At 40.1% G+C, this 24,970-nt stretch overlaps 1 protein-coding gene across 1 annotated transcript in view; it reads left to right on the plus strand.

Moving 5' to 3' along the window:
* The window catches only part of PCDH15 (protocadherin related 15), a 2,701,201-nt gene extending 2,678,272 nt beyond the window's left edge, over positions 1–22,929 (plus strand). The window contains exons 35-36 of the mRNA XM_086921939.1: positions 58–193; positions 22,094–22,929. Of these exons, the coding sequence (XP_086778065.1) occupies positions 58–193; positions 22,094–22,648 (691 nt within the window). The 3' untranslated portion in view covers positions 22,649–22,929. The remainder of the gene's footprint in view (positions 1–57; positions 194–22,093) is intronic.
* The last annotated feature ends 2,041 nt before the right edge of the window (positions 22,930–24,970 follow it).

The raw sequence follows: 24,970 nt of genomic DNA on the forward strand, positions 1-24,970 counted from the left end.
TAAACAGTACAATGTACACTGGATCATATTTATCAGAGGAGTGGTTCTCTGTTTCAGATATGAGTTGCCGCAGTATGGGAGTCGTCGCCGATTACTATCTCCATCTGGAATGTATAATGAGTATGGAGAGGTTGTTGTTGAAAATGATGGGGGATACTATTACAGTCCACATGGCTCAACAGCTGAAAGAGAGGCAAGTACACCTTCTATATTGATTCAACAAATCAATATAATGTATTTATTCAGGGTATTTGCAAGAATACAATATTACTTATTTCATATCATCATCCGAAGTGCCACAATAAAACCTACAAAGATCCTGTAAAGCTACTGAAACCCAGGCCAGCATTTTAAGTTTTCAAGATAGATTCAGCAGATTTATATTCTGTTCACCATATTTCAAGTGCCATAGGCAATAATGCAGGTGGGATATACTCCATGATTGTGGCGGAGTTTCCAATTATAAATACTCTAAATGTCAGATAAAGTCTTCAATCAAGACATACAAGTTTAACTGTGTTTCCATTTGACATATGAAAAATGTATATCTTCGTAATATAAACATCTACATATGGCTATTTTATAGAGAAACAATATGCATTATTAAAATAATCAAAGTGAATTATGTACTGTTTATGGAACCTTGACAGCAACATCGCTACGCATATGTTAGGTATACATCACTTTGGAAAAAAGATTTCCTAAAATTATTTGAGTGAAAGAAACATATATATTTGTCATCAGTGCTCAGATTTTGTTATGTAAATGTCTTTAAACTAACTTACATTGAAACAAAGTTCAAATGGTGGCATGATCCGGTGAGCAGTGACATGCAAATGAGTTTCAAAATATGATACATGTAAATTGTAAGACTTTTCTCTGTTGTGTAAAAAAGAATCTCCGCGGCCATTGCTTTAATTGCTACATAGTTAATTGTAAATATCCTGGTGCCGAACAGAATATCCTCTATTGATGCACACCTTTTTAAAATGTATCTAGTTTATGTGTATTATTACCTTTCACTCTGATTTGAATTAGCAATATTTTGAAACTATAGGCACTGGATCCAACAAGTGATACATTTGAACAATGATTGGCTTTTACCCATCCCATAGTTGTAGAAAAAGGGTGGAAGTCATTATCCAATTTGTTAACCAAGGTTTATTTTCCAACTTTCCAGGGGAGGATGCAAGGTCGAGGTCCACCACGAAGAGGCAGAGGTGTAGGTGTTAGGCCAGGAACATCAAGAGATTTAATTGAAGGAACTGTTAGGACAAGCCAGGGTAAAAAGAAGCTAAAAGCAGTAATGCATCTAAGTAGAGTGGCAGTAAGTGCACAGAAATCTGGAGAATCCCAAATACCTCATCATTCTCCATGGAAAAAAGCCAAGATATTTCCAATGATTCTCCAGAAAGTAAAAAGCAGTGGCAAAGATTCTGCTTATGCTAAGTTGGTATCTGCTCGTCAAGTAGATGGTGATGACAGTCTTGTCATCAAAGGGAACTACTTTCAGAAATCAGCTGAGGACAAACCTTCAGCTTCTAGAAAATTAGGACGTGTACTAAAACGCATACAAGTTTCCAGAAAATTTCAACAGCGCCGTAAGTCAGAGAGCTCAATTAGCAGGAGTTCATTTGCTTATACTGAAAATGAGGAAGAGGATTCTGAAGCTCAAGGAATAAGTGAATCAGAAAAAGATGAAAGAAAATCAGGAATTTCAATCAATATAACTGCTGAAAGTGAACCAGAGGAGAGTGAAGCATCTGACGGTGATGAAGAGAATGACAAAGAAAAGCTATCTGATGATGAATCATCGATGAGAAGTAGCATACCCCCATCTCAGGCAGATGATAAAGATTATCTAAAAGTGACATTAGACCAGGATGAAACTAACGAGAGTACAGTGGATTCTGATGAAGAGAAAGATGACTTAGATGAATCTGAGGAGGACGATGAAAAAAAATCAGGAAGTGGTCAAATGGACTCTGAAGAAGATGAAGAATCAGAACAAGATGATGATGAATCTAAAAGTGTTAGATCTGCATTGTCTGGTACCCAGAGTAAACAATCTGGGGATGAAGAATCACTCTCAAAAGTATCCTCAAGACGCAGCTCCTATAGCAAGTCAGACAGTGAAGCCATGAGTAGACAGTCTGAGGATGAAGGATCCCAATCAAAAGCATCTTCAAGACGCAGTTCTTACAGCAAGTCTGAACAAAGTGGAGCCAGCACTGGACAATCAAGTAGAAGATCAAGTGTTCTGACCCAGGAAAGCTTTGCAAGCGGACGATCATCAGCAAGAAGTTCAAAAACTAAGAGCTCAGAACAAAGCTCTAAATCCAGCCACAGATCTAGGAAATCAATTCTCAGTAGTGAAATGGAAGATACAATAGAAGAGGCATCCGAGGAAGAAGAACAGTCTGCATCAGAGGAAGACGAATATGGCAAAAGTAAAAAAAGTGTTCTCATTAGCCAGGAGGATTCTGAAGATGACAAAAGTGAAGGCACAATGTCAAGGGCATCCAGCATCACTCAAAAAAGTAGAAGTATAAGTACTCAGCCCACAAGCATCAAGAGCAGTGGAGCAGGCAGTGATGATGATATCAGCGAGGGAACAATATCAAGAAAGTCCTCTATTAGTCAACAAACAACATATAGTAAGGACAATAAGCATGTTAGTGGTGATGATGATGATGAGAAGGAGGATGAGGATGAGGAGAAGGAAGAAGACGAGGAGGAAGAAGAGGATGTCAGTGTTTCTAGTGATAAAGAGGATGCCACATCACAGAAGTCTGCCCCTCAGAGTGAGCGTACTACTTCTTCAAAGAGCAGTGGACAACGCAAAAGCTCAGTTGGTACCACAGTGTCTAATGCAAGTGTAGTATCTCAGGGTTCAAATATGAAAAGCTCTGGCAGCAGCCTCCAGAAAAAAAGCCTTAGCAAACATACGTCTTCTGAGCATTCAGAGGCAAACACTGTTGCTCATAGCAGGAGTTCAGATTCTGATGCATCCGATTCAGAAGCTGCTGGAGATTCTACATCCTTTTAAGTGAACAGTAGGTAGCCTTGTTTGCAGTGAATTGGTTGTGTTTGTTGTGCCCTCTGCGTGCTCTCTAACTACTTATAAAAAGATCAGATAACCAATCCTCCGTAATGTGTTTGATGAAATATAAGCAACTGCTGTTCTTCCCTTCTAATTCCCTGAAGAGAATTTGGGTGTAAACGATACAAAGTAGTATAGCATATTGCGTTTTAAGTTGTCTTTCCATGTGGTAATTTAAGCATTTGACTGAAGTTTTTCTGGATTTTAACACTATGTTTCATTACCCCATTCTGAATCTTTAACTAAATAAGGACTGGGCGAAGAATGCCTTCTTTTAGCACCTTGCAAATATTCGAAACTTAAATATAAATAACAAAATTAAATGTCTTGATGTCAAGAGACCTCATGTTTTAATGATAAGCTTGTCAATTTTTAAATATATAAAATACAACAATAATTTTAAAAGGTTCTAAGTCACTTCTGAAAACCTATCAATCACACCACGTTACAACACAGATTCCACGTGACCCAGTAATGTCTATAAATACACTTTTCCGTAGCAGAAAAAAGGCACCTATAAAATCAATAGTAGTAGATGTAACACTAGTTAAGCCTATTATGATTTCTCTCACAATCAGTGTATCATTGAAGAGATCTTGATCCCGGTTCAATCTTACTTTTAATCAGACTGCTTTCCAGAAAGAGGGGAGTCAACTTTGAAGACAGAACATGTTTATCAGGCACATGTGCATTCAAATGAGTGTCAATGTGGGTTTGTTAAATTAAACTTAATTCAGTGAAAGTTCTCAAAGGAGAAATGCCTTTAGTTTATTATACAGCATAGTCTTATAGCCAGTATAGCCATAAGATTGTATATGCCCAATGCAATGCTATTTTTTTAGGAATCCACAGGCCAAGAGTGGATTGCATTATCAAAACGGCATTCGATATGAGCCTGGCAAATATTTTCCAGTCAGATTGGCATTCTTACAGGCCAATTTAGTATACTTAAAGTGTTGCTTTCAAGCAAATAAGAGTGGTTTATCAGCCGAAGAAAGGTCCTTGAAAGTTCCTTTTAAGATGGACAGTACTATTCTTCATAACTATAAAATGATTATCTGCTGAGAAAAAGTGTAAGAGTTTTTGGTACGACACTTCAAGCTATTTTATTTTAGGTGTTAATTATTTGTTTCTTACACCAAATTTGACAAATATAATGCAACATTATCAATCTGGACATGAAACATAATGCAGAAAGAAACGGAGGAGAATGTCTATCAAAACAAGTATTTTCAAAATGGACAGCTTTGAAACAAAACCTGAGATTAACATCTATATAGCCTTAAAACAATGTGCCTATTTACCCCAGGGATTGCTTAATAGTTTAGTTTGAAGTTTCTGGAATTTGGGCAATAATCTTTTCAGTGTGAAAAAATGTGGTATGAAAACACACCTCTTAGTGTTTTGGCACAAATATGGGTAATGGCCCTCCTTTGTAGAATCTGTAAAGATAATGTAATAGCATTCTCACATAATAGCTCAAAGAAAAATTGACTGAACACGTATACCATAATCATCCTAATTTTTCAACAAAACATAATCACTAAGCTCTCAATCACTCTGCATTTTTCAATTAGTTGTACATTACTCCTTCCTGACTTATGTGGGAAAGAAGCCTACATTTCTAGGCCTGATTATTTACACATTTTCTATGATTAATTGTTTCCTTCCTCAAACCTAATTGATACACTCTTGGATTTCTAGGAAATATAATGCATATTTATATACTTGATTCGCAAAGCATTTTTCCGTGAATGGTCACAATACACTTTTAAGCATTCAATGTCATTAACTGAGCATGGGAATTCAGAACATACACTGCACAGTGGGGTCATTTTGGAAATGGCAATGATGGAGTTTTATTCCTGGAGCCTAATGGGTCGGGGGAGCTCCAGTTACATTTCTAGAGTTGAGAGATTCACCGGTTTACATATCACACTGGGCACAAAAGTCACTCAGAGTTATAGCCAAGGTATGTCTTTATTAATGCAAGTTCAATGTTTAAAAAAAGGCGAAGAATTGGCACATACGAGTGTTAAAATTAAAGAACCACTAACAGGAGAGAACCTTACAAATGTATGAGATATATGCACCTCCATCTTGTGATGATTTCCTATACTTTTTTAAAGTTCCCTATATTTTATGTTAAGGGGATATCTGTCCTGTAGGTGGATATTTCCCTTTGGAAATGTATAGAGAAACGTTATTAGCCATCAAAAACATCAGGAAAAATATATATATATATATATATTTTTTTTTTTTATTGGCAAATTCAGAAGACAAAAACATGACAGTACAAAATAAACAATATGGAGTGATACGGTATGCGAGGATTACAAGGTACATGCTCAAATATGAATAGTCGAAAATTCAAATATTCTACCTCTGGGAAAAAATGACGATTAGGAAAAGAAACACTGAGATACAAATGAATAATAATACGAAAAGAGAGAACACGGAGACAGAAAATGGAAGAAAATACAAAATAACATCAAGGCTAGAAACAATCAATCAAAAGACCCTATAACTAATAACCCCTTACTTCATTATACCACCGGGTAATAGGTTCCCATATCTGATTTCCTATTGCTCTCATTTTCCTACCTCTTGTGGTATATATTAAGATTTCTTGTTTATAGATAGCAGTAAAACGACTTAGCCACATATTAAAGGTAGGAGGCTCTGTATCTTTCCACCTAGCTGCAAGAATTATCCGTAGCACGCCATATCCCAGAGACAAAACTGCCTGTTCTTCACTATTGTGTTTCAAAGAGTCATCATGACCCAATAGGAGCAATGTTACAGAATCCTTAATGCGATGTCCAAAAATTTGGGTCCAGAATTCCAGCATCATAGTTTTAATAGTTACGAGTGTAGGGCATTCAGCAAACATATGTAGGAGATTTGCGAGTGGTTGTTTGCATCTAGGACATTTATCATCAGTTCTGAGCCCCCATGCAAACAATTTGGCCGGAGTGTAATACAAATTATAGATGATTCTATAATATTGAGCCTTTAAATTAGAGGCTATAAAATATCTATTTGAAAGGGCTAAAGAGAGATCTAGATCTACATTTGGGTTAGATAATTTTAAAGCCCAAGATTGTTCCGTGCGCTCTAAATCATCGGGAGTGTTGGCTAAAAGTAGCTGATATAGAACCCCAATTCTAGTAGATTTTTTACCTATAATATCAAAAATTGGGATATTATCTAGTAGGATTTTAGGGTTGGAATTGTGGATACTAACAGATATTTGATAAAATTTTAAGAAGTCACTTGAGGGGACATTATATCTCTCTTGAAAGAGCTCAAAAGAAAGAGGGAGATTATTAACATAGAAGTCTCCAATTGTTTTAATGCCAAGGAGCTCCCAGCTCTTGAATCTGCTGTCAATGAGGATACTAGGAAAGATTTTGCACTGCCATAACGGCGTATATTTCGTATATATGGGAAGGCGTAGATGTTTACCAATAGCTTTCCAGACTGAGCGAGCATCTAAAACAGTTTTTAATTTAATTTTTTTATAATAGGATGCTTCAACCTGTCTTAGAAAAAGTCCCTTATGTTTTTTACCTAAACTGAGCTCGTATATTGATGGTATATATGGAGTTATAAAGGTTGGGCCACCAGGTTTTGCGGTCAAAAGAGGATCCATGTGTTGTAATAATGATGCCCAAAAATATAATCTTAAATTTGGTAGGGCTAAGCCACCTCTACTTTGAGGAAGTGCTAGCAAGGGGAGGGCCCGCCTTATTTTTCCATAGCTCCACATAAATTTTGCTATGAGAGAATCTATGGTCTTCATAAAGTGCTCCCCGGGTAAAAGAGGGATTGCTCTGAAAAGATACAAAACACGAGGGAATATATTCATTTTAACGTAATTGGACCTACCTATGATAGAGAGGTGTAAACTATCTACCCTTCTTAAATCGCTTTTGATTTTATCAATAAGGGGGATATAATTAATGTCGCTAATCTTACTTATATCTGCCGAGAGCGCCACTCCTAGATAAGTGGCCTGCTTAACCCTAAGTGTACTTTCATATTGGGTATTACTAGTGGACAATACCATAGTCTTATCCCTATTCAAAGAGTACCCTGAATATTTGCCAAAATCTCGAGTAATTAACTCGATTTCCTGAACTGCTTTAGATGGTTTAGTGGTTATTACGGTAATGTCGTCCGCATATGCCATAACTTTGGTGGAAAAGGGCCCTGTGAATACTGGTAGTATGGATGTTGACATTAATAATTTTTGAATAAGGGGATCTATATAGAGTGCAAATAGAACCGGGGAGCACGGGCAGCCCGGCCTTGTACCTCTCGGGATCGTGATAACTTCTGACTCGTTACCTGCTACACAAATTTTTGCCGTGGGATTAGTATAAATGGCTTTAATGGCATTGATAAAATTATTGCCGATGTTTTTGCTTTCCAAGATGTTCCAGAGAAACTGCCATGATACTCGGTCGAATGCCTTTTCGGCATCAAGGAAGATCATCGACATTTCGCCCCCCGTGGCACCCATGATGTCAAATAGGGTTATAGCTCTACGGGTGTGATCTGTAGTACCTTTGCCGGGTATGAAACCGTGTTGCCACGGGGAAACGAGCCGTTCGATGACCCCACTCAGACGATTTGCAAAAATTTTAGCGTATAACTTTGAATCGGAATTAATCAAAGATATGGGCCTATATGAAGAAGGTAGGTGAGGTGGTTTACCCTTCTTATGAAAAATTATTAAATTTGTTTGTTTCCAAGACTCAGGGGGAGTTGTGTGGTAATGAACTCCAAGAACCAAATCGAATAGAAAAGGAATTATCTGAAGGCCAAGAATTTTATACATGTCCAATGGAATTTTATCTGGTCCGGCCGCCTTACCATTAGTCATCTCGGCTACTGCAATCTCCACCTCAGTGATAGTAATCTCTCTATCCAGATAAAGCTTACTTGCTTCGTCGATAGTTTTATGATGAGTGTGGTCTGGGAGCCAATTATTTAGAAATGATGTAATTTCATTAACAGGGTGTGAGATATCGCTACTATAAAGTTTTTGATAGTACTTTTGAAATACTTTAATAATATCTTTGGGGGTAGTATACTCATTCCCTTCAAATTCTATCTTTTTAATATTACTACGTGATTGCTTTTGTCGGGTACGTAGTGCTAACTGCTTCCCCACATTTTCCCCTGATTCGTACAGACTATCTTTATTGGCCTGATAGGTTTCCGCAGCTTTTTGAAGAAGCGTGCTATTAATCTCATTTTTTAAGACCATTATTTTATTTAGGGTTTTCCCGGGATCTAAAGTAGGATGGACTTGTCCTCTACGAGATAGGTTTAACAGGGAGGCGTGAAGGGCCTCAAGATCAGATAATTGCAACGTCATTTCTATATTGGATTGTTTTTCGAGCTTACGTTTATTAGCAACAAATGAAATGGTTTCTCCTCTCAGTGCCGCTTTAAAACAGTCCCATACTATAATACGGGGTGCACTAAACTGGTTACATTCAAAAAAAGACTGGGTCCATGATTTAATATGAGCTATATATTCAGGATTAACCAATAATCTCCTATCAAAAGTCCATTGTGTAATTGGTTTAGTTAAATTAACCGTATCAAAGGTAAAGGTCAGTGCATTGTGGTCAGATAAGATTTTCGGAGATTTAATTATTTCAATGATATCCTTCGGATTTATGCTTGACATAATATAGTCAATTCTAACATATTTGTTGTGGGGGAAAGAAAAATATGTATAACCATCAACATTAGGCCCCCGGAGTAGACCCCAGACGTCAGCTAAGTTATGGCTTTTCATCATCTGATCCAATGCACTGTATACCTTTGGTTTGCGTCCTTTATAATTTTGAGATAAATAGTTCCCAGAAGATAACCCTATGTCAATGTTGAAGTCTCCACAAAAAACCAAAGGACCAGTCCAAGAGGCCAATTCAACTTCAAGCTCGTGAAAAATAGCAGGGTCGTCTAAATTTGAGCCATAGATTGCACAAATAGTAATACCCAATTGAAGCTGAATGATGACCCATCTACCCTGTTTATCAACTAATTTACGGATTGGAGGACCTATTATAGGTTTAGCGAAGATGGCTACCCCTCTAGTTTTAGATGTTTGGGATGTAGCTGCCATTAAATTGTAGCCAGGTAGTTTAAGTAAATTCCTATCAGAATATGCAATGTGTGTCTCTTGGAGACATAAAATATCAACAGGGTTTTGTTGAGTTAATTGAAATAGTTGAGCCCTTTTGTCTTTATGGTTGAGGCCTGCCACATTCCAGGTAGATAGACTTACTCTCCCCATGTATTAGCTTGAAAAGCTAGCCCAAAATGCTTAGAGCCGTCGTTTTCTTTTAGATGCATAGTACGGTTTTGCTTTGTTATAACTTTTCTGCAGCTTTTGCTCCCTATATAGCATAGATTATGACTGATTTTGCCAATTTTTCTTTTTTGGTTCCCCCCCTTCCCTCCCCACCTCCTCAGCCCCCTCCCCCAGGCCTTCCCCCAGGCCTTCCCCCCCCCTCCCCCCACACTCCACCCTTTGAGGCATGTAGACTCTCACTAGAGTCTAAAGTGATGGGGAGACACCCTGTGACCGTGCCTGGGCTTTAGTTCTAAAGACTTCAAATTACTCGTGTGTAGACTAATGGAAGGGTATGTAAAGAAAAAAAAAGGAAATATGCAAAATTATAAAAGAATAATCATCCTAGAACTACACGGTACCCAGTGGCTAATACGTAGAGCCCATAAATGCTGGAAGAAAAAGAATTCATAATAACAATAACAGATTATTATGCCAGATTATAGAGCATACAGCATATTCAAGTCGTATTCAAAGCGAACTGACCAGAGAAAGAGAAAGAAGAAGGAAGAAAAAAATTATAGTTGAAATATGCGTATAATTTTCTGAGTTGTTGATCAACGTCGCATAAAGTATTCATTAAAGAACGACATAATGTCTCAAAAATTAGTTCAGGCTATCTAAAAAAGCCTTCGCTTTGATCTCGGAAGAAAAAATTTTTACCTGACCATTATACATCACTTTAAGTGTGGCTGGGTTATTCAAATAAACCTTAGCTTTTTTGTCCAAAAAAGGTTTAATTAGCTGCCGAAGACGCCATCTCCGCTCCACAGTTGTATGACAGAAGTCCGGCCTGACAAAATATGAAATATCACCACGAATCCAATGGGCCTCAGGTCTCGCTTTCTCCGCAATAGTTTGTCGTAGCAGAAAGTTACCGAAATAGACCAGGATTGCCCTAGGATATTTGCTCTGCGAGTTGGCAGAACGAAGTGTAGCAGGGGTTCTATGAACACGTTGGACTTCCAGTTCCCAGTTCCATGAAGATAACTCCGGGAAGGTATCTTTAAAAAGTTGAATCACAAAGCCACGTATGTCGCCCCCTTCACTTTTTTCGGGTATTCCCAGGACTCGGAGATTGTTGCGGCGCATACGATTTTCCATTTGCTCAAGCTTCCATCTTACATCAGTCATCTCAGCGTCGTGGGCATCAACCTGCTCTTTCACCACAGTTGCTTCAGCCTCAATACCCACAATTCGATCTTCCATATCCGACATTCTGGCATTAGATGCTGCCACTGTTTTTGAAAGTTTACGTACCACTCCTTGTACCTTTTGAAGAGCTTGTTGGGCTTTCCGACCATCCTTAGACGTTTGTTCTCTGTGAGATGCGATTGCCTGCAACACCGTATCCATTACCGAAGTTAAGGTAGTGTCTTGTTCCTTTGAAGAAGAAGAGGGTCCATGAGAGCTAGAAGCTGATGCGGGAATGCCATCCCGATAGGGGCCTGCTGGGTTATGGTGGCTTCTCTTTTTTTTGATCACTGTGTGTCTTCCAGCTGTGGCTTCACCCAATAGCTCATCCGCATCACTATCTTGGGTGCTGGTGCTAGAGCCAGTATGCAAATCGGAAAGGGAATCTAAGTAAGAGTCTAAATCATGATGCCAGCCTGGATCCTCACGGCCCTCGGAGATAGTGTAGAATTCAAGAGGCTCCAGGTCTGTGTCAGACGCGATTCCAACTCCACCTGCGTAATCCAGCCCAAGCAGTGTTGGTTCTTCAACATTTCCTTCGCCAGTTGGTGCAGAGATGCCTTGTGATTGAGCAGGAGTTTGCGTTATAGAGGGTGATGTTAGTTTACCCTCCTCGCTGACCGGATTTAGCAATGACAGGTGACTTTCAGGCTGGGGATCCGTGGATATGTTTGTTGCACCACTTGCATTGTTTAAACCATTAGTAGAGGCCACTATATTAGCAGAAAATGGTGTAGGCTCAACTATAGCACATATTTCTTCTGGCGATTGCTGTTGTGGCTGTGCAGTGGTTATTGTAGGATTTGCTGCTGCCACCGGCGCCTCGGTGAGGCCCCCAAGCACTTCTGGCACTTCTGGCACTTCTGCAGTTATCAATGAACACTGCAATGGTAATGGCGATAGTAACGAGTCAGGTAAGGTTGCAGCAGTGTCAGCAGTGTCTGACTGCGTGGAGCATATTGAAGGACTCAGAGCCGCCAGTGCTTCAGACCCAGCCTCCGCTGCTGGCGAATCCACGCCGGGAAGCACCGCAGGAGTTACTAGCGGAGCTGCAATCAGCGCTCCGCTTGTTGCGTGTAATTTGGAAAGGGAGGGAGCGGCTGCGGCTCCGGCCGGCGTTCCGCGAAGAAGGTCCACCACAGAGGGTCCCGACCCTGGAGTGCCAGGGTTTCTCGTAGCTCTTGGTTGCTTTTGGCGAAGTTGGAGCTGGGCTTGCCCCCCATCAGAGCCGGCAGTTTCGTCAGTTAATGACCCTGCGCGCCTAGCAGCAAGTTTTTGATCTCGACGCGCTTGCTTGGCGGCACGGGTTTTTGAGGCGGTTGTCACCGCCGGAGCAATCTTTGGAGCCATCGGTGGTTTCACGGGGGGAGAATCCACACCAGGAGCACAGGATTGATGGTGAAGCCAAACGGAGAGCCTTAGCACCGCGAGGCCAAGTGCTAGCGCGATGTACTGAAGCCGTGAGCGTGGCTGCTCAGGTAAGGGTGAGGAGTCTCTGAATGTTTTAGAGCAGGCGCAGCTCATTATACATCTTTCTAAACCATTGCGTGGCTAGAAAAATTTTCTGAAGCTTCGTCCTTGCAGTGCCAGCTATTAACACACTTATCTTGATGCCTTCATGGGTAATGCGAGTTCTAGTCCCCTCCACTAGTCCGTTCATCTAGCTCAGGCACGGGAGAGTGTCTCACAGCGGTCTAGTGTGCCGCCGCCATCTTGCCTCCAACCTAAAAATATTTTTATGTTAAATATTAATGTACATAGATCTTATATATTCATTTTAATGGAAAACAAGACAAAACAAATGCTATAGCGCTATTGAATTAATTTAAGTTTAGAATTAAATTATTTAGAGTTTGTTAAATTAAATACAAATATTTTGGGGAATTTTAACCAAAACAAAATCCCAAATAAAGCCAAAAAATATATTTTATTATGTTTTAACATTTATTAAACGTGATGTGTAGAGTTCCCTAAAAATGTGTTATATTTTAATGCAAATTAAAATCACTTTTATTTTTAACAAGGTTATTGAAGTATTTTAAAATGAAATAATAAGTATGCTTTATTTAAAAAAAATAATTTACATTAAATTAAATGTATTTATATTTATATTTTAACTAGTTTACATATTTTAGTTTAATTTAATATTATTTCCTTTTGGGTTTTATTTTGAGTTCCTCCCTCTATTATGTTCTATCGAAGGGTGTTGCAGTACCAGTGGTTGACCTGTACATTGGAGGACTTACTACGCTAGAATACATTTATTACTGTTTTGTGATCTTGATGGCTATAGTATCTTAAGAAATGCAGTTTCTCCTTTCCAACAATCCCTAAATCCGTCCCTACTTTTTGGTGAGCCACTTCCATTTGCTGGTGATTATTCCCCGTTTTCCAGCCTCTCACCCTGGTCTTTCTAACATTTACTTCTAAGTAGTAAACGTACACTTGTGAGGAGCTCTTCATAGAAATTATAGGATAGGTGGAAATTTACTCTAATAGTTTGTGAGTTGCATTTTGTCATCATTACGTATAGTGATACTGTAGTACTACTTTATGTACTATAAATTTAGTTTGTGAATCAGGTTCTTAGTATTCAAATGCAGTAAAGTACTTGCATATATGATTGTAATTCTGCATTTCTGTATTGTGTGAAACTAATTTTCCCACTTTATTTATTAGCACACATTAATGGGATGATATCTAAATGTGTTGTAAAATACATTTGATTGGACAATAGAGAACGTTTGTTGGGCATTGCATCATAAATGTCACTGAATGACATTGGTGCCCACACAGTGTATCCTATTATTTTAGGATCCTGTTTGCTGTAAGTGGATAGATTAGTGATAAAAAGGCTTGAAAAAACCTTTAGAAGAACCCTTGAATTTGTGTCAACCAACAATGTTTTTTCATTGAGCACATTAATGTGCAATTCACTGATTTTTCTGATTTATAATCTGACTTAGAAACTCTTAAGGAGATCATAATTTGTTAGCGGCGCAAAGCTGGACTCTATTGCTGGGCATGTGAAGTTGAACAGCTTCTTTCATAAACATGATATAATCTCAAATTATACAGATTGAAGTTCTGACAACACTAAAACCAGAGTGTTGACATTGTTTTTATATGGTTGGAGTTGGCACCTTGTCCTGGTCCTTAAAAGGATTGAAAAGTTCCTAAATCTAAAATTGTTGCAAAAGTTTTTCTTATGATATGAACACCAAACGTTTTCAATTATCACCCACTGAACAACCGAGGCTAAAGACAAAATTAAAGTTATGACATTGCTTGATGTTTTTTCCAGGTAAATGCAGCACTCACTTTACCTAAGAATGTCCACACTTTACTCCTCAGGAAGAAGTTCTTTAGCAGCCAGGCAGTTGCCAAAGAGACCCTAGTCCATCTTAGCCTTGATGATGAACAAGCGGCCAGATTGCCTGGCCCTCATAGTAGTCTTTAAAATCTGGAGATTGAAGATGAAGCAGAAATCATTTTTTTCTTTCCCCAGGCATAATGCAATTCTTTCAGCCCCAGGAAACCCTTTGTTTTAGAACCAAATTACAGTCACAATCACATCTATGCCTTGAGAGTTGTAGTATCAGTTTTTAGACGATTGAGCTAACAGTTATTGGTAAATTTCCATAAGCAAATCATGTCATAATACCCACACATTCTCTTTTCAATCTCAATACTGTGATTAGTTCCTATTATTAAGGGCTAGTTTATATTAAAAAAAATCCAAAAAGATTTGTTCTCCAGTTTCAAAAAGTAGTAAAACTGAGCGTAGAACGGAGTTGCTAACTCCTTCCAGGGCCATCCTCCCCTGATCTCTTTGTGGCAAAGGAAACGTTCAGAGGAATATTCACAAGGAAGTGGCAGAGAGAGGCGTTAGCCTTCTTGGCTTAATGCCTCTCTCCGCCACATTGGAAGCGCAAGGCTGCACCATATTTAAAAGGATATGGTGCAGCCTTGCGTTTCTCCCGGCAATGGTGCTAATTTTCACATCTTAGCGCCAACACAGGCACCCTTGCATCAGAGTTCCCTTCCTGCACATAAACAAACCGAAAATGCCAGTTTGTAACTTACATGTGTGCTGCTTCATTCAGCACACATTCAAGTTAGAAAACGGCATATTAAAAAATGGTTTGTTTATGTACAGGAAGGGACACCTTCCTGTGCATAAAAATACCATGGTATTATGCTTTTTCCATGTGTGCTGCACAAGGCAGCACACATGGAAAAAGTAAAAACGAGGAGAAATAAAGCATTTCTCCATCTTTCTCTAACTTAAGACCAGGGTTTTCCTGGTCTTAATTTCTTCATTTCTATTTATGCTGCCCTGTGAATAGGAGGCAGCATCAAAATCAATGGGTGTTAGGGTGAAACGCCCACCACAGCACCCACTGCACGCCCCTTTCACGCTAAACACAGCATGAATGGGGGACTTATTCATAAGGCAGCGCTAAGCCACGTTAGGACTTATCGCTGCCTTGTGAATAAGGCGAGGCCCCTAACGCCACCACAAAATCACTGAAAGTGATGTTGTGGTGGCAATATGGGCTTGTGAATATGCCGCTCAGCTTCTAGACACTTCTGCTTTCTTCATCTAGGAGGGGGATGGTTCCCTATAACCTGTGAGATTCATGCCCTTCAAAGAAGCCAAGAGTTGAAAACATTCCTCGACTGCTGGCTTCAGAAAAACACAAAAGTAAAAAGCCTTTAACTTGTACATATGTGAAACAAAGGGAGTAAAGTTTTCCAAGTAAGGGAGTATGTTGCAAAGAAATGTATATACTTGTAAATATTATGGGTCTCAACTCTAAGAAGCATGTTGAAGCCATCTAGTGAAACTTATTTTTAAAAGAACGGACATTCTTAAGATAGTCACCTTACAGCATATAAAATATTAAATCCAGTTTAACTTTTTATGTTTTTCCTTAGTTATCTGCATCAAAATGACGTTCGTAACTATATCCTGACCTGAGTTACAGAGAAATGGGTTTTACAACACGGCATATGCAAGCTGATTGCAGCCTAATTTTTTGTACACTAATGTGGCTGAAAGAACTAAGGGCAAGGGGTATGCCCTGACATATAAGACAGGCAGAAACATTTAATTTGATAGCATAATTTTTATAATGGTTAAATCCATGGGGTAACTAAGCAGTCAACAGGGTCTGTAGATATAAACATATGGTTAGCTGGTGCCTGTTAAATGCAGTCTTAGAACTAGTATTATTTCCATAATCTCATTTGGAGGGATGATACCACTGGAAGCGGGAGTAGAGAATGCTCTATTACTTACCGGTAATCTTCATTACTCCGGGTCCCGTTGTCCTCGTCCCATTCATTACTATGTGGAGATAACCACCTCCCGACAGAAAAAAAGATCAGAAGAATGCTGGGATACTAACCCCGCCCCTCCCACCGGGAGTACATAAGGGGTACTTACCCAGCGCATTCCACCTGAACAACCAAGCCCACAACGGGAAGGCCGGCCGTCTGGGAGGGAGGGCGGGGCGTATGAATGGGATGAGGACAACGGGACCCAGAGTAATGAAGATTACTGCTAAGCATTAGAGCATTACCCCCTGGTCCCTTATGTCCTCGTCCCATTCATTACTATGTGGAGAATACCAAAGCAGAAAAGCCGGCCTTCCCAGACAAAACAGAAGCCAACCCAGGAAACCACACCAAGGCATCAACCGCAGGAAGCAAAAGGCAGAACCGGCAAAAACCCTAGGCAGAGCCCCCGACAAGAGGGAGCCCCACCAATCCTGGACGCACCCAACAAAATAACAAGAGAACACCCAGAAGACCAGTCCGAGCAGGAACACCCCACAGCCAACCAGAACCAGCCCCTGAAGGCGGAAGAACCTGCAGTGGACAGCCCACAAGAGCAGCACGCTCCCCAGAGCAACCACAGTGCTAGAACCACATGAGCAAAAGCAAAGACCCTGCCCCGAGGGCCTTCCACACTCCGAGTGTAAACGGCACCTGTAGGGAAATGATACAGATACAAAGCAGCTGCTCAAGGTGAGGCTCAAAATCGGAAGAAAATACTCCGCTATGCAGGACCCACCGCGGAGAGGGAGGGGGGGCGCGAACAGCAACAAGGCCCCCCCCACCCGCTGGCACCTTCTGGATTCCAGGAAGCCGCTGCCAGACAGCAAAGGCAGTTCAGAAAGGCAAGAGAACCAGGAAATTGGCATGTGTTCGACCCGGCCAAGCCCCAGGAAGACGAGCCTACATCAACCCGGAAGGCCGGCACACCAGCAACAATGGGCCAGCAGAAAACTCCACTCACGTGAAGCAAAGAGCCAGCCGAGGAACCAAGCCTCCAAGCAAGCCCAGCAGACCAGGAGGCAAGGAACCAGCTACCCTGCCCGCACAGCCAGGCAGCCGGACGGGGTAGAACAGGAACAGAAGCCACTGAAGCCCAGCAGGAGCAGCACCAGCATCTACAATCAAAACTGTTGACAGACAGAAAAAAAGAACAGGTGGAATGCTGGGTAAGTACCCCTTATGTACTCCCGGTGGGAGGAGCGGGGTTAGTATCCCAGCATTCTTCTGATGTTTTTTTCTGTCGGGAGATGGTTATCTCCACATAGTAATGAATGGGAATGGGACAACAGGACCAAGGGGTAATTATGATGTCTACATCAGGACGAACATTGACATCTTAGTTTCAGTTGCCTTTCATTTAAAGCCATGTTTATCAGAGCATATAAAGTAGTGGGATATTGGATGTCAAATCAACATGATTTCCTCTCACATAACAAGAACACCAGTATCCTTGGCTGAATCTTGTAAATGACCTTATAGAGTTTAACATCTTTCTCTGTTAGACAGAGCAAACAATATAACCGGTCAGGTGGTCAAACAGAAAAGCATGTACACCATGGTCAACCGTTACATGTTATCCAGAACTCAGAACAAACATTTCAAAGTGTTCTTTGTTTTTCTTATGCCCCAGAATTCATTGGCACATCATTCAAATCACCTTCCAGCTTTGGTTTTCCATAACGTTAATATTTAGACTGCATGGTTGTTTTAGAAGGCGTCAATAGAAGAAACACTCTGCTAATCATCTTCTCTCTTGTGTGTTTGTGTGTAATAGCTTACATTATACCTGCTAGTATTTATTTTATTTGCATGCATTTTTTGTGTGTGGCATGCTCAAGGAACGTTGTATGTTATGTTTTTCTAGTTAGTTGTCTCGGAAATAAGCTAATTCATCTGTCAGCTAGCTCTTCCTGTATGTGGGGTGGACAATATTGCTCAGGATCAAAGAAACAACTCACTTATGTAAGAATCGTTAACAGTAAGTGTAACTTTTTATAAGGAACACCCGGCCATAGTTTTGTGGTTTAATTGATCTGTGGGTCATGTATTGAGATTAATCAAATCAATGTTTTTCATGCATGTGATAAGTCTCTCTTTAAGTGCAGGTCGAGTATGGTGATATTGTGCTCGGCATTTGGTTAGTGAATAATGTTGAGATGCTGGGTCTTGTGGCTTAGTGAACAAAGGCGCCCACAATTGGGGCCTATGTTCGACCTCATGGGCACAGGTGCAAATCTAGGTGGGTCCACTCAGCCTTTCATCCTTTTGGGGGTCGAAAAAATGAGTATCATTGAGTTGGGTAATAATAAGCATCTGATATTCAGCGCCAAGAAACCCTGCTGGGGGAACATGCACTTTACAAATACACGTTATGTTGTGTTATATGTAACAATGTACAGGGTTATAGCGGGCACTGACAGTTCAGTGTGCTCTAAGGTGCCTACGCTGGGTTCAGCCCCATCAAGGGAGCTTTATGCTCTGCTCAGCTCTAGCTGCGTTGTGCCTTGTGCCAAAATGAGAGTACGACATATCTACGGACAAAAAAATGGGCCTTCCTGCACACAGGTGCGCAGGTTGAATGAATTATTGTAGTCTTCAATCGGCTAGAGGACACATGTGTGTTAAACAACGTTTACCACAAATCTCTCTCCCCGTCGGGAATCACAACGCGGTTGTTGTAACCACCGCGTTGTGATTCCGCATACCATTACTCCGCAAGTCGGAGCAACGACTTGCGGAGGGGAGGGGAAGTGTTGAAATTAAAATCCAACATCTTCCCTTTTATCTGCACAGACTGGAGTTGGAATAGTAAATTATACTATTCCAACATCCAGCGCCACCCTCCGCAAGTCGTTGTTCCGACTTGCGGAATAATGTTATGCAGAATCACAACGCTGTCGTTGTAACAACCGCGTTGTGATTCCCTGCGGGGAGAAATACAGCAGAATAATGTCACACATTCCACATGTGCATATTATACCAGTGAGAACTTCAGCATTTTGACAGCGATGTTGAACAACTCCTTCTATCCTCAAAACAGCTGATTTAACGAAAGCATGCAAGCAAAATATGCACTTTCCTATGATAGGTAATATTGGGAAGTTGAAAAAGCAGGGGGGCATTGCAAGGATTTGTAAAGAACTGGACGATGCATATGGTCTAGCTTCATTGGAGTACAAAAGACAGAGGAAAAACATTACTTTGTAAAACGTTTATACATACACTGACTACCTCAAAAGCTTTGCTATGTCACTGGGTAGAAACTGTGTCTCGGGTTATCATGCTAGCAGGAAATGTACCCCCACCAGCCGCCTGCTAAGCAGTAAGACAGCCAAAGTAGGCATGCAGAGAGACCCTCCACCCCCTGAAATGAACTAACAGCATTTGTAAAGCGCACAGCTACCTCCGGAGAGGTGCTCCGGCGCTGGGGGCTGTTGGGAAGATTAAGCAAGCTATTGCCCACAGTCACATGGTGCTGGGCTAACCTGCCGCCGGGGATCGAACTGTGAACACTGTGGTCCAGAGTCAGGCACCCTGGCCGCTTCCCCACACCACCCAGTGCCACTGCACCTGCTGCCCTATTGATAGCTGCAGTCCTGGTTTGATGGGACTGCAAGCAAAGACTTCAAGATACATAGGGCCAGATGTACAAAGCTCTCAAACGACCCGATTCTGAGAATCTGGCCATTTGCAACCAGAAAAACACATTTTCTGATGTACCAAACCCTAATTGTGATTTGGGAACCTTTTACCGAATCACAAATAGGATTTATGATTCAGTTATAGGAAGGGACGCGTTTAGGGCGTCCATTTCTAATACGGAATTGTAGGGGTATATAACAATGTTTTGTGACTGAAATGCAGTTCAAAACTATTAGCATTTTACCACCAACTTCAAATTGGTGGTTACCCTTGGATAATTGGGAAGGGCTCACCATGGAACCCCTTCCCCTGTGTGAATGGTAGTACAGACAATTTTTCAGAGCAGGCAGTGAAACACAGCCCATTTTCCTTTGAGGATGACAGGCTGCATTAAAAAAAATATATTTATTGTAAAGTAATCACAGACATAGTGGTCTGCAGGCCACTATTTCTGTGTTGTTATCGATCCCCAATAGGTGTCAAATTGCAACCTACCTCTTGAATAATAATGAGGTAGGTCTAGTGCGACTCCATTAGGAATCACTAAATGTGTGTGACACACATTTGTACATCTCCGTTTGCGATTTATTAATTGCGAATCTCTGAAATTTGCAATTAGGAACTTGCAAACAGGCTTCTATGTACACTAGGGCCATAGCTATTGAAAGAAAAGTTGGGCAAACATTCTTCTCCTCTTGAACTTGCATTTACCTATAATAAGTTTTATCAAATCGAAAATAATGGGTCATTTCTTTTTACCACTAAATAACTTGCCAAAATATATAGAGAAAGCGTATCCTTTGGTGAAATTTAAAAAAAACTTTAGGAAAAATGTGTGGGGCGAGTGAAAAAAGGCGAGTTACACCTTTGCAAACAGAATGCTCACACAGATGCCTGACTAACATTTATCTCCATGCAATACTGTAGGCAAAAATGCAATCTACGTCACATGTAGGGAAGAGAAAGACTGATCCCCCAAGTGGCTTTTGTCCCAGACTCAATTCATAGTAAAATATTTGGCATTCATTAATTCTTAATCATGTAATGGTTTCCATGAGCCAAATAAGTTAAGGCGGTCAATATGTTGCACAAGTTGTTGCAGGTGGCGGGCACAGGCCATTTAAGGAATCAAGACTAGTTTTATATTGTTTGATTGACCCAGAGCAAGAGAGAGAAAGGCTTAGAAATGAAGAAGGATTAAGGAAGAGAAACTTAGGAATCAGATAAAAAGGGCAAAAGATAAGATGAAAAGAACCTGCAAGAGTACAATCAAGAGACTTGAAGGCCCACATACCTACACTTTGCCATGGGGGTTGCATCACAAAAGTGACGCAACTCCAGCACAAATTGTTGTGGTGCGATTAGCTACCCAATGCAAATCATGATTTGTGTTGGAACGTAGAATTAATTACTAAGAGTAATGCTATGAGCTACTTTGTGTCACGGGGTGTACCATGGCATTCCCATGCACCCACCCATAGGTATTGATACCAACATCAATCTACTAACATTGGTAGACAGCAATTTGCACCAAAAATGACGCCTCCTTGATGCAGGCATGAACAGTGGAGCAACGTTTAATTGTATCTGAATTTTGACAACTTTGTATGTGAGCTGTACTCTACAGCACACATAGAAAGAGGGAAAAGTATGAAAACATAGTTTTCATACTAGAAGGGTCCTCATCCTGTACAAAACCTACACGTGACAGAATGCACACACCCTTGCACTATGGTGCAAATGCACTTTGTGGGCTAACGAGGTGCAGCTTTTGCTTTTCTCAATCTCTGTTTGTGAATATCACCTTTAATGGTCAGCCTTTTCAACATAGTCATTCAAGGCATGAAAGGTACTTTCAGGTACTGAAAGGGTCCTGGGATATTTGTCCTGTCATATTAAATAAGAAACTTATAGAACATATTGCAACTTCTTGTCAAAATGTTCAGCAACATTGTCAAATTGATAAGTGGTAAATACAATTTTATAGTTAGAAGCTATGTTAATATCTTTGAAAAACTATTAGGTAAACATCTATTGAAAGAGTATTTAATTTTCTTTCGCAAATTCAACAGTGTTTCGAATTATGTTAATTTTATTTTTTGGAGATGAGTAAATAGAGGGGTCTATTCACAAATCTGCTTTCAGCTGTAATATTTATGTCTAAAAATACCTCATTTAGACCAGCCAGGAGCTCACAGAGGGATTTCTGGCAAGAGTAAATGCATTTACCAGTGCAGATATCTCTGCCATGAATCGTCAGAGATTGACTCCAGGATAGGCAGAAGAATTAAAAAAAATATATAAATAAGTTCAGGCAAAGATTTAAATCTTCTCCCATACTTTTATTCCTTTATTAGTTAATCGGGTCCATAATACATAAATGTATACAAACTGTCTGCTAAGTGTCTAATTTTCTTTTCTATTTTCCACAGTGGGCCAGAAAAACGCAAATCAAGTTAGTGGTTGACCGTGAATTCGAGACGACAAGCTCAACAGGAGAGGAAAGTACTGCTGAATCACAGATGAACCGCCTTAGCCACCCAAACATACAGAACACAGCCAATGGGAACATTTACTTAGCTCAGAACGGATCTGTAGTCAGAACCCGACGAACTTGCCTCACCAATAACTTAAAAATCACATCCCCCTCAAGGCTGGGGAAGCACTTCAAGAAACTGGACAAGCTAGCAGTCACACACGAGGAGAATGTCCCGCTGAACACATTTTCCCGGGGGCCCTCCCTCCATGACAATATGAACACAAGGCCATCTAATGTGTCATTGGCCTCCAGTACTATGGGGACAGACAACACCACAGCGAGGCTGGTTGGGAACAGAGGGAGAAACATGGAGGAACAGGAGTCTGTGGTGGATAATGAGGACGTCAAGGGGCCTTTAGAGTCCCACAGCGATCACACACAGTCCGACGAGGATGAACTGTGGATGGGGCCTTGGAACAACCTTCACATACCAATGACAAAACTATGACTTTTTATATCGATTTACCTTTTATTTTTACTTCAGTTTATAATAAACTGCACTTTTTACTCTCACTCTAGAAATAAAATATATGAAATTTGTATTATGCGACGAAGACGTGTAATAATGCACAAGAGGCAATGGAGAGAAATTAAACTTACATTTGTAATAATTAATTGTTCTTCCCAAACTCTATTTTGACAGAATCTCACTTCATATAACAGCATTAAAATCTAGCAGATTGTCCAGAACTTGATTTATTGTTAAATAAACTTCATACCACTTCTAAATAGTTATCAATTCTTTGCTGATATTTCACAGTACACAATATTGTGTTTATAATGAATACCCGTGCCTTTGGTTACACCGTGCAGAGTTAATTAAGACAGGCAGAATATTTCAGTGTTGCAGAATTTTCATTGTGGATTTTTACTTTACTCTTTGAGACCACGATAAACTTTACACACATAGCAAAATCGGTTAACCATTCTGTTTTCTGCACTAGGGAGTCACAGCAGGTAGGTATAAGGCGGTGACTGGTATGCCATGCTTGTGAAACATGGAGCAAAACTTATCTTTCAACCACAACTCGATATATATAAATATTTCAATGACTAGCTTCAAACTGAATAGATTAAAATTGTATTGAATTGTTACTGAAGGTTAAGGCATGAGGACCACGATGTATTGCAAGGTGCATGCACTGTATTATGTTTTAAATCATGGTGGCGAAATTGGAAAAAAATGTTAGTACACATAATTTTCGTGTAAAATATCAATTTTCCACTGGGTGATTTTGTGAAAACTTTACACTGACATCCCCATTATAAGCGGCCCAATTATTTGCATTATGTCCGGGAACTGACGTTACAGTGCTTCTCTAAATTATGAGTTTTGTGATAAATATCGGCAAGTCAAACCTGTCAAAATTAATTTGGGAAAAAAAACAGCATTGGGGGAAACGTGCTCTGATATTTTCACCAACGTACCAGTAGAAAAATTAATTTCAAAGATCTGCGAGTGCAAAATGTCTCTTCTGCCCTTGACAGTCAGTTCTAGTGCAATTTAATGGTCATTGTTGTGAATTAGTTTGCAACTTTGCTCAGCACTGTAGCAAACTTGCTAACCCTTCACTGTTCTTACATCTCTGCTGTTTTACACAATAGGAGCTTACACAGCATTAGAGCACTCTAGTAAATTCAGATGCACGTTGTTCACCCAGGAAGCATTTATAATTTGTCCTCAATTTTCTGATATTATACTTACATAAAAAAAAGGCCTCTCCAAGCTGCCAGTTATTCCACACATTGCGAAGGACCCTTACATTCTTTATATTCAAATACAATGCACATTTAGTTCCTGAATTAGAGTCTGGTGGCCTCTGATTACTGAAAGAAGTGCTAAATCAGAAGTGGTCTTCACTGCCAGAATTTCCTTTGTCATGGACTTCATTCATTAAACTACTTATAGTGTTTTAGAGTGATTAATGGCTGCATTTACACCTGACTGTCATCGGAAAAGAATACAAATCAAGCATGTATGCTTTTGCTGAAAGAAGCTTGTAAAATGGATGTAGCACTGGAGTATTTTTATATACTCTTACATGCCTTTGTGAATCGGCCCTGAAATATTCAAAAGTGTCCTTTTTCTGTGGCTTAATTGTATGTGAATTTTCCTTATATATTCTTTTTTAACTTTCATTTTAGTTGTTGTGGCTAATCCACAAAGGCATCTATCTACAAATGCATAATGTATTTCAACAGGAATATAACTTCGCATACTCCAAAATGTCTTTGTAAATAGCCTCCAGTGTGTTTCTTATCTGTCAATCGCAAGTGTTTTGCAGAGTAGTTATTACCCATCATTCTCCCCCCCACAATCCAAAGGAATGAGGGTGGTATTTTCTTGAGACAACCCATTATGCCCCAAGAACCATAAAAGAAACCCAAAATTAGCTCCTCCTTTTTTTAACCGGGCATTAGTGCTTATTCTCCCCAATGTTCATCCTATGTATTCTTTCTCCTCCGTAAAAGCAGGTACACTGGGTGCTGCTGCATCTGGACATATGTTACAGACAAGCAAGATAGGAGAATATACACTTCCCCTCTTTGGCTCCTTTTGCTTCACATCATTCTGCTGTATATTTAGAACATAGCGATCAAGTCATGAATACACTATTCTGTGATGCCTGCAGTTCCACAGGCTTCAAACTCTCAGCTAAAGGACATAAACGTCCTGATGCAACTACAGTGTGGTAAACTAATATTCGTTAGGTGCCCGTATCAGAACCTGATCCTAAACAAATGCCAGAATCCTGAGGCAGGCTTAGAA

This window comes from Lissotriton vulgaris, chromosome 5, assembly GCF_964263255.1.
Source record: "Lissotriton vulgaris chromosome 5, aLisVul1.2, whole genome shotgun sequence".
Classification (NCBI taxonomy): domain Eukaryota; kingdom Metazoa; phylum Chordata; class Amphibia; order Caudata; family Salamandridae; genus Lissotriton; species Lissotriton vulgaris.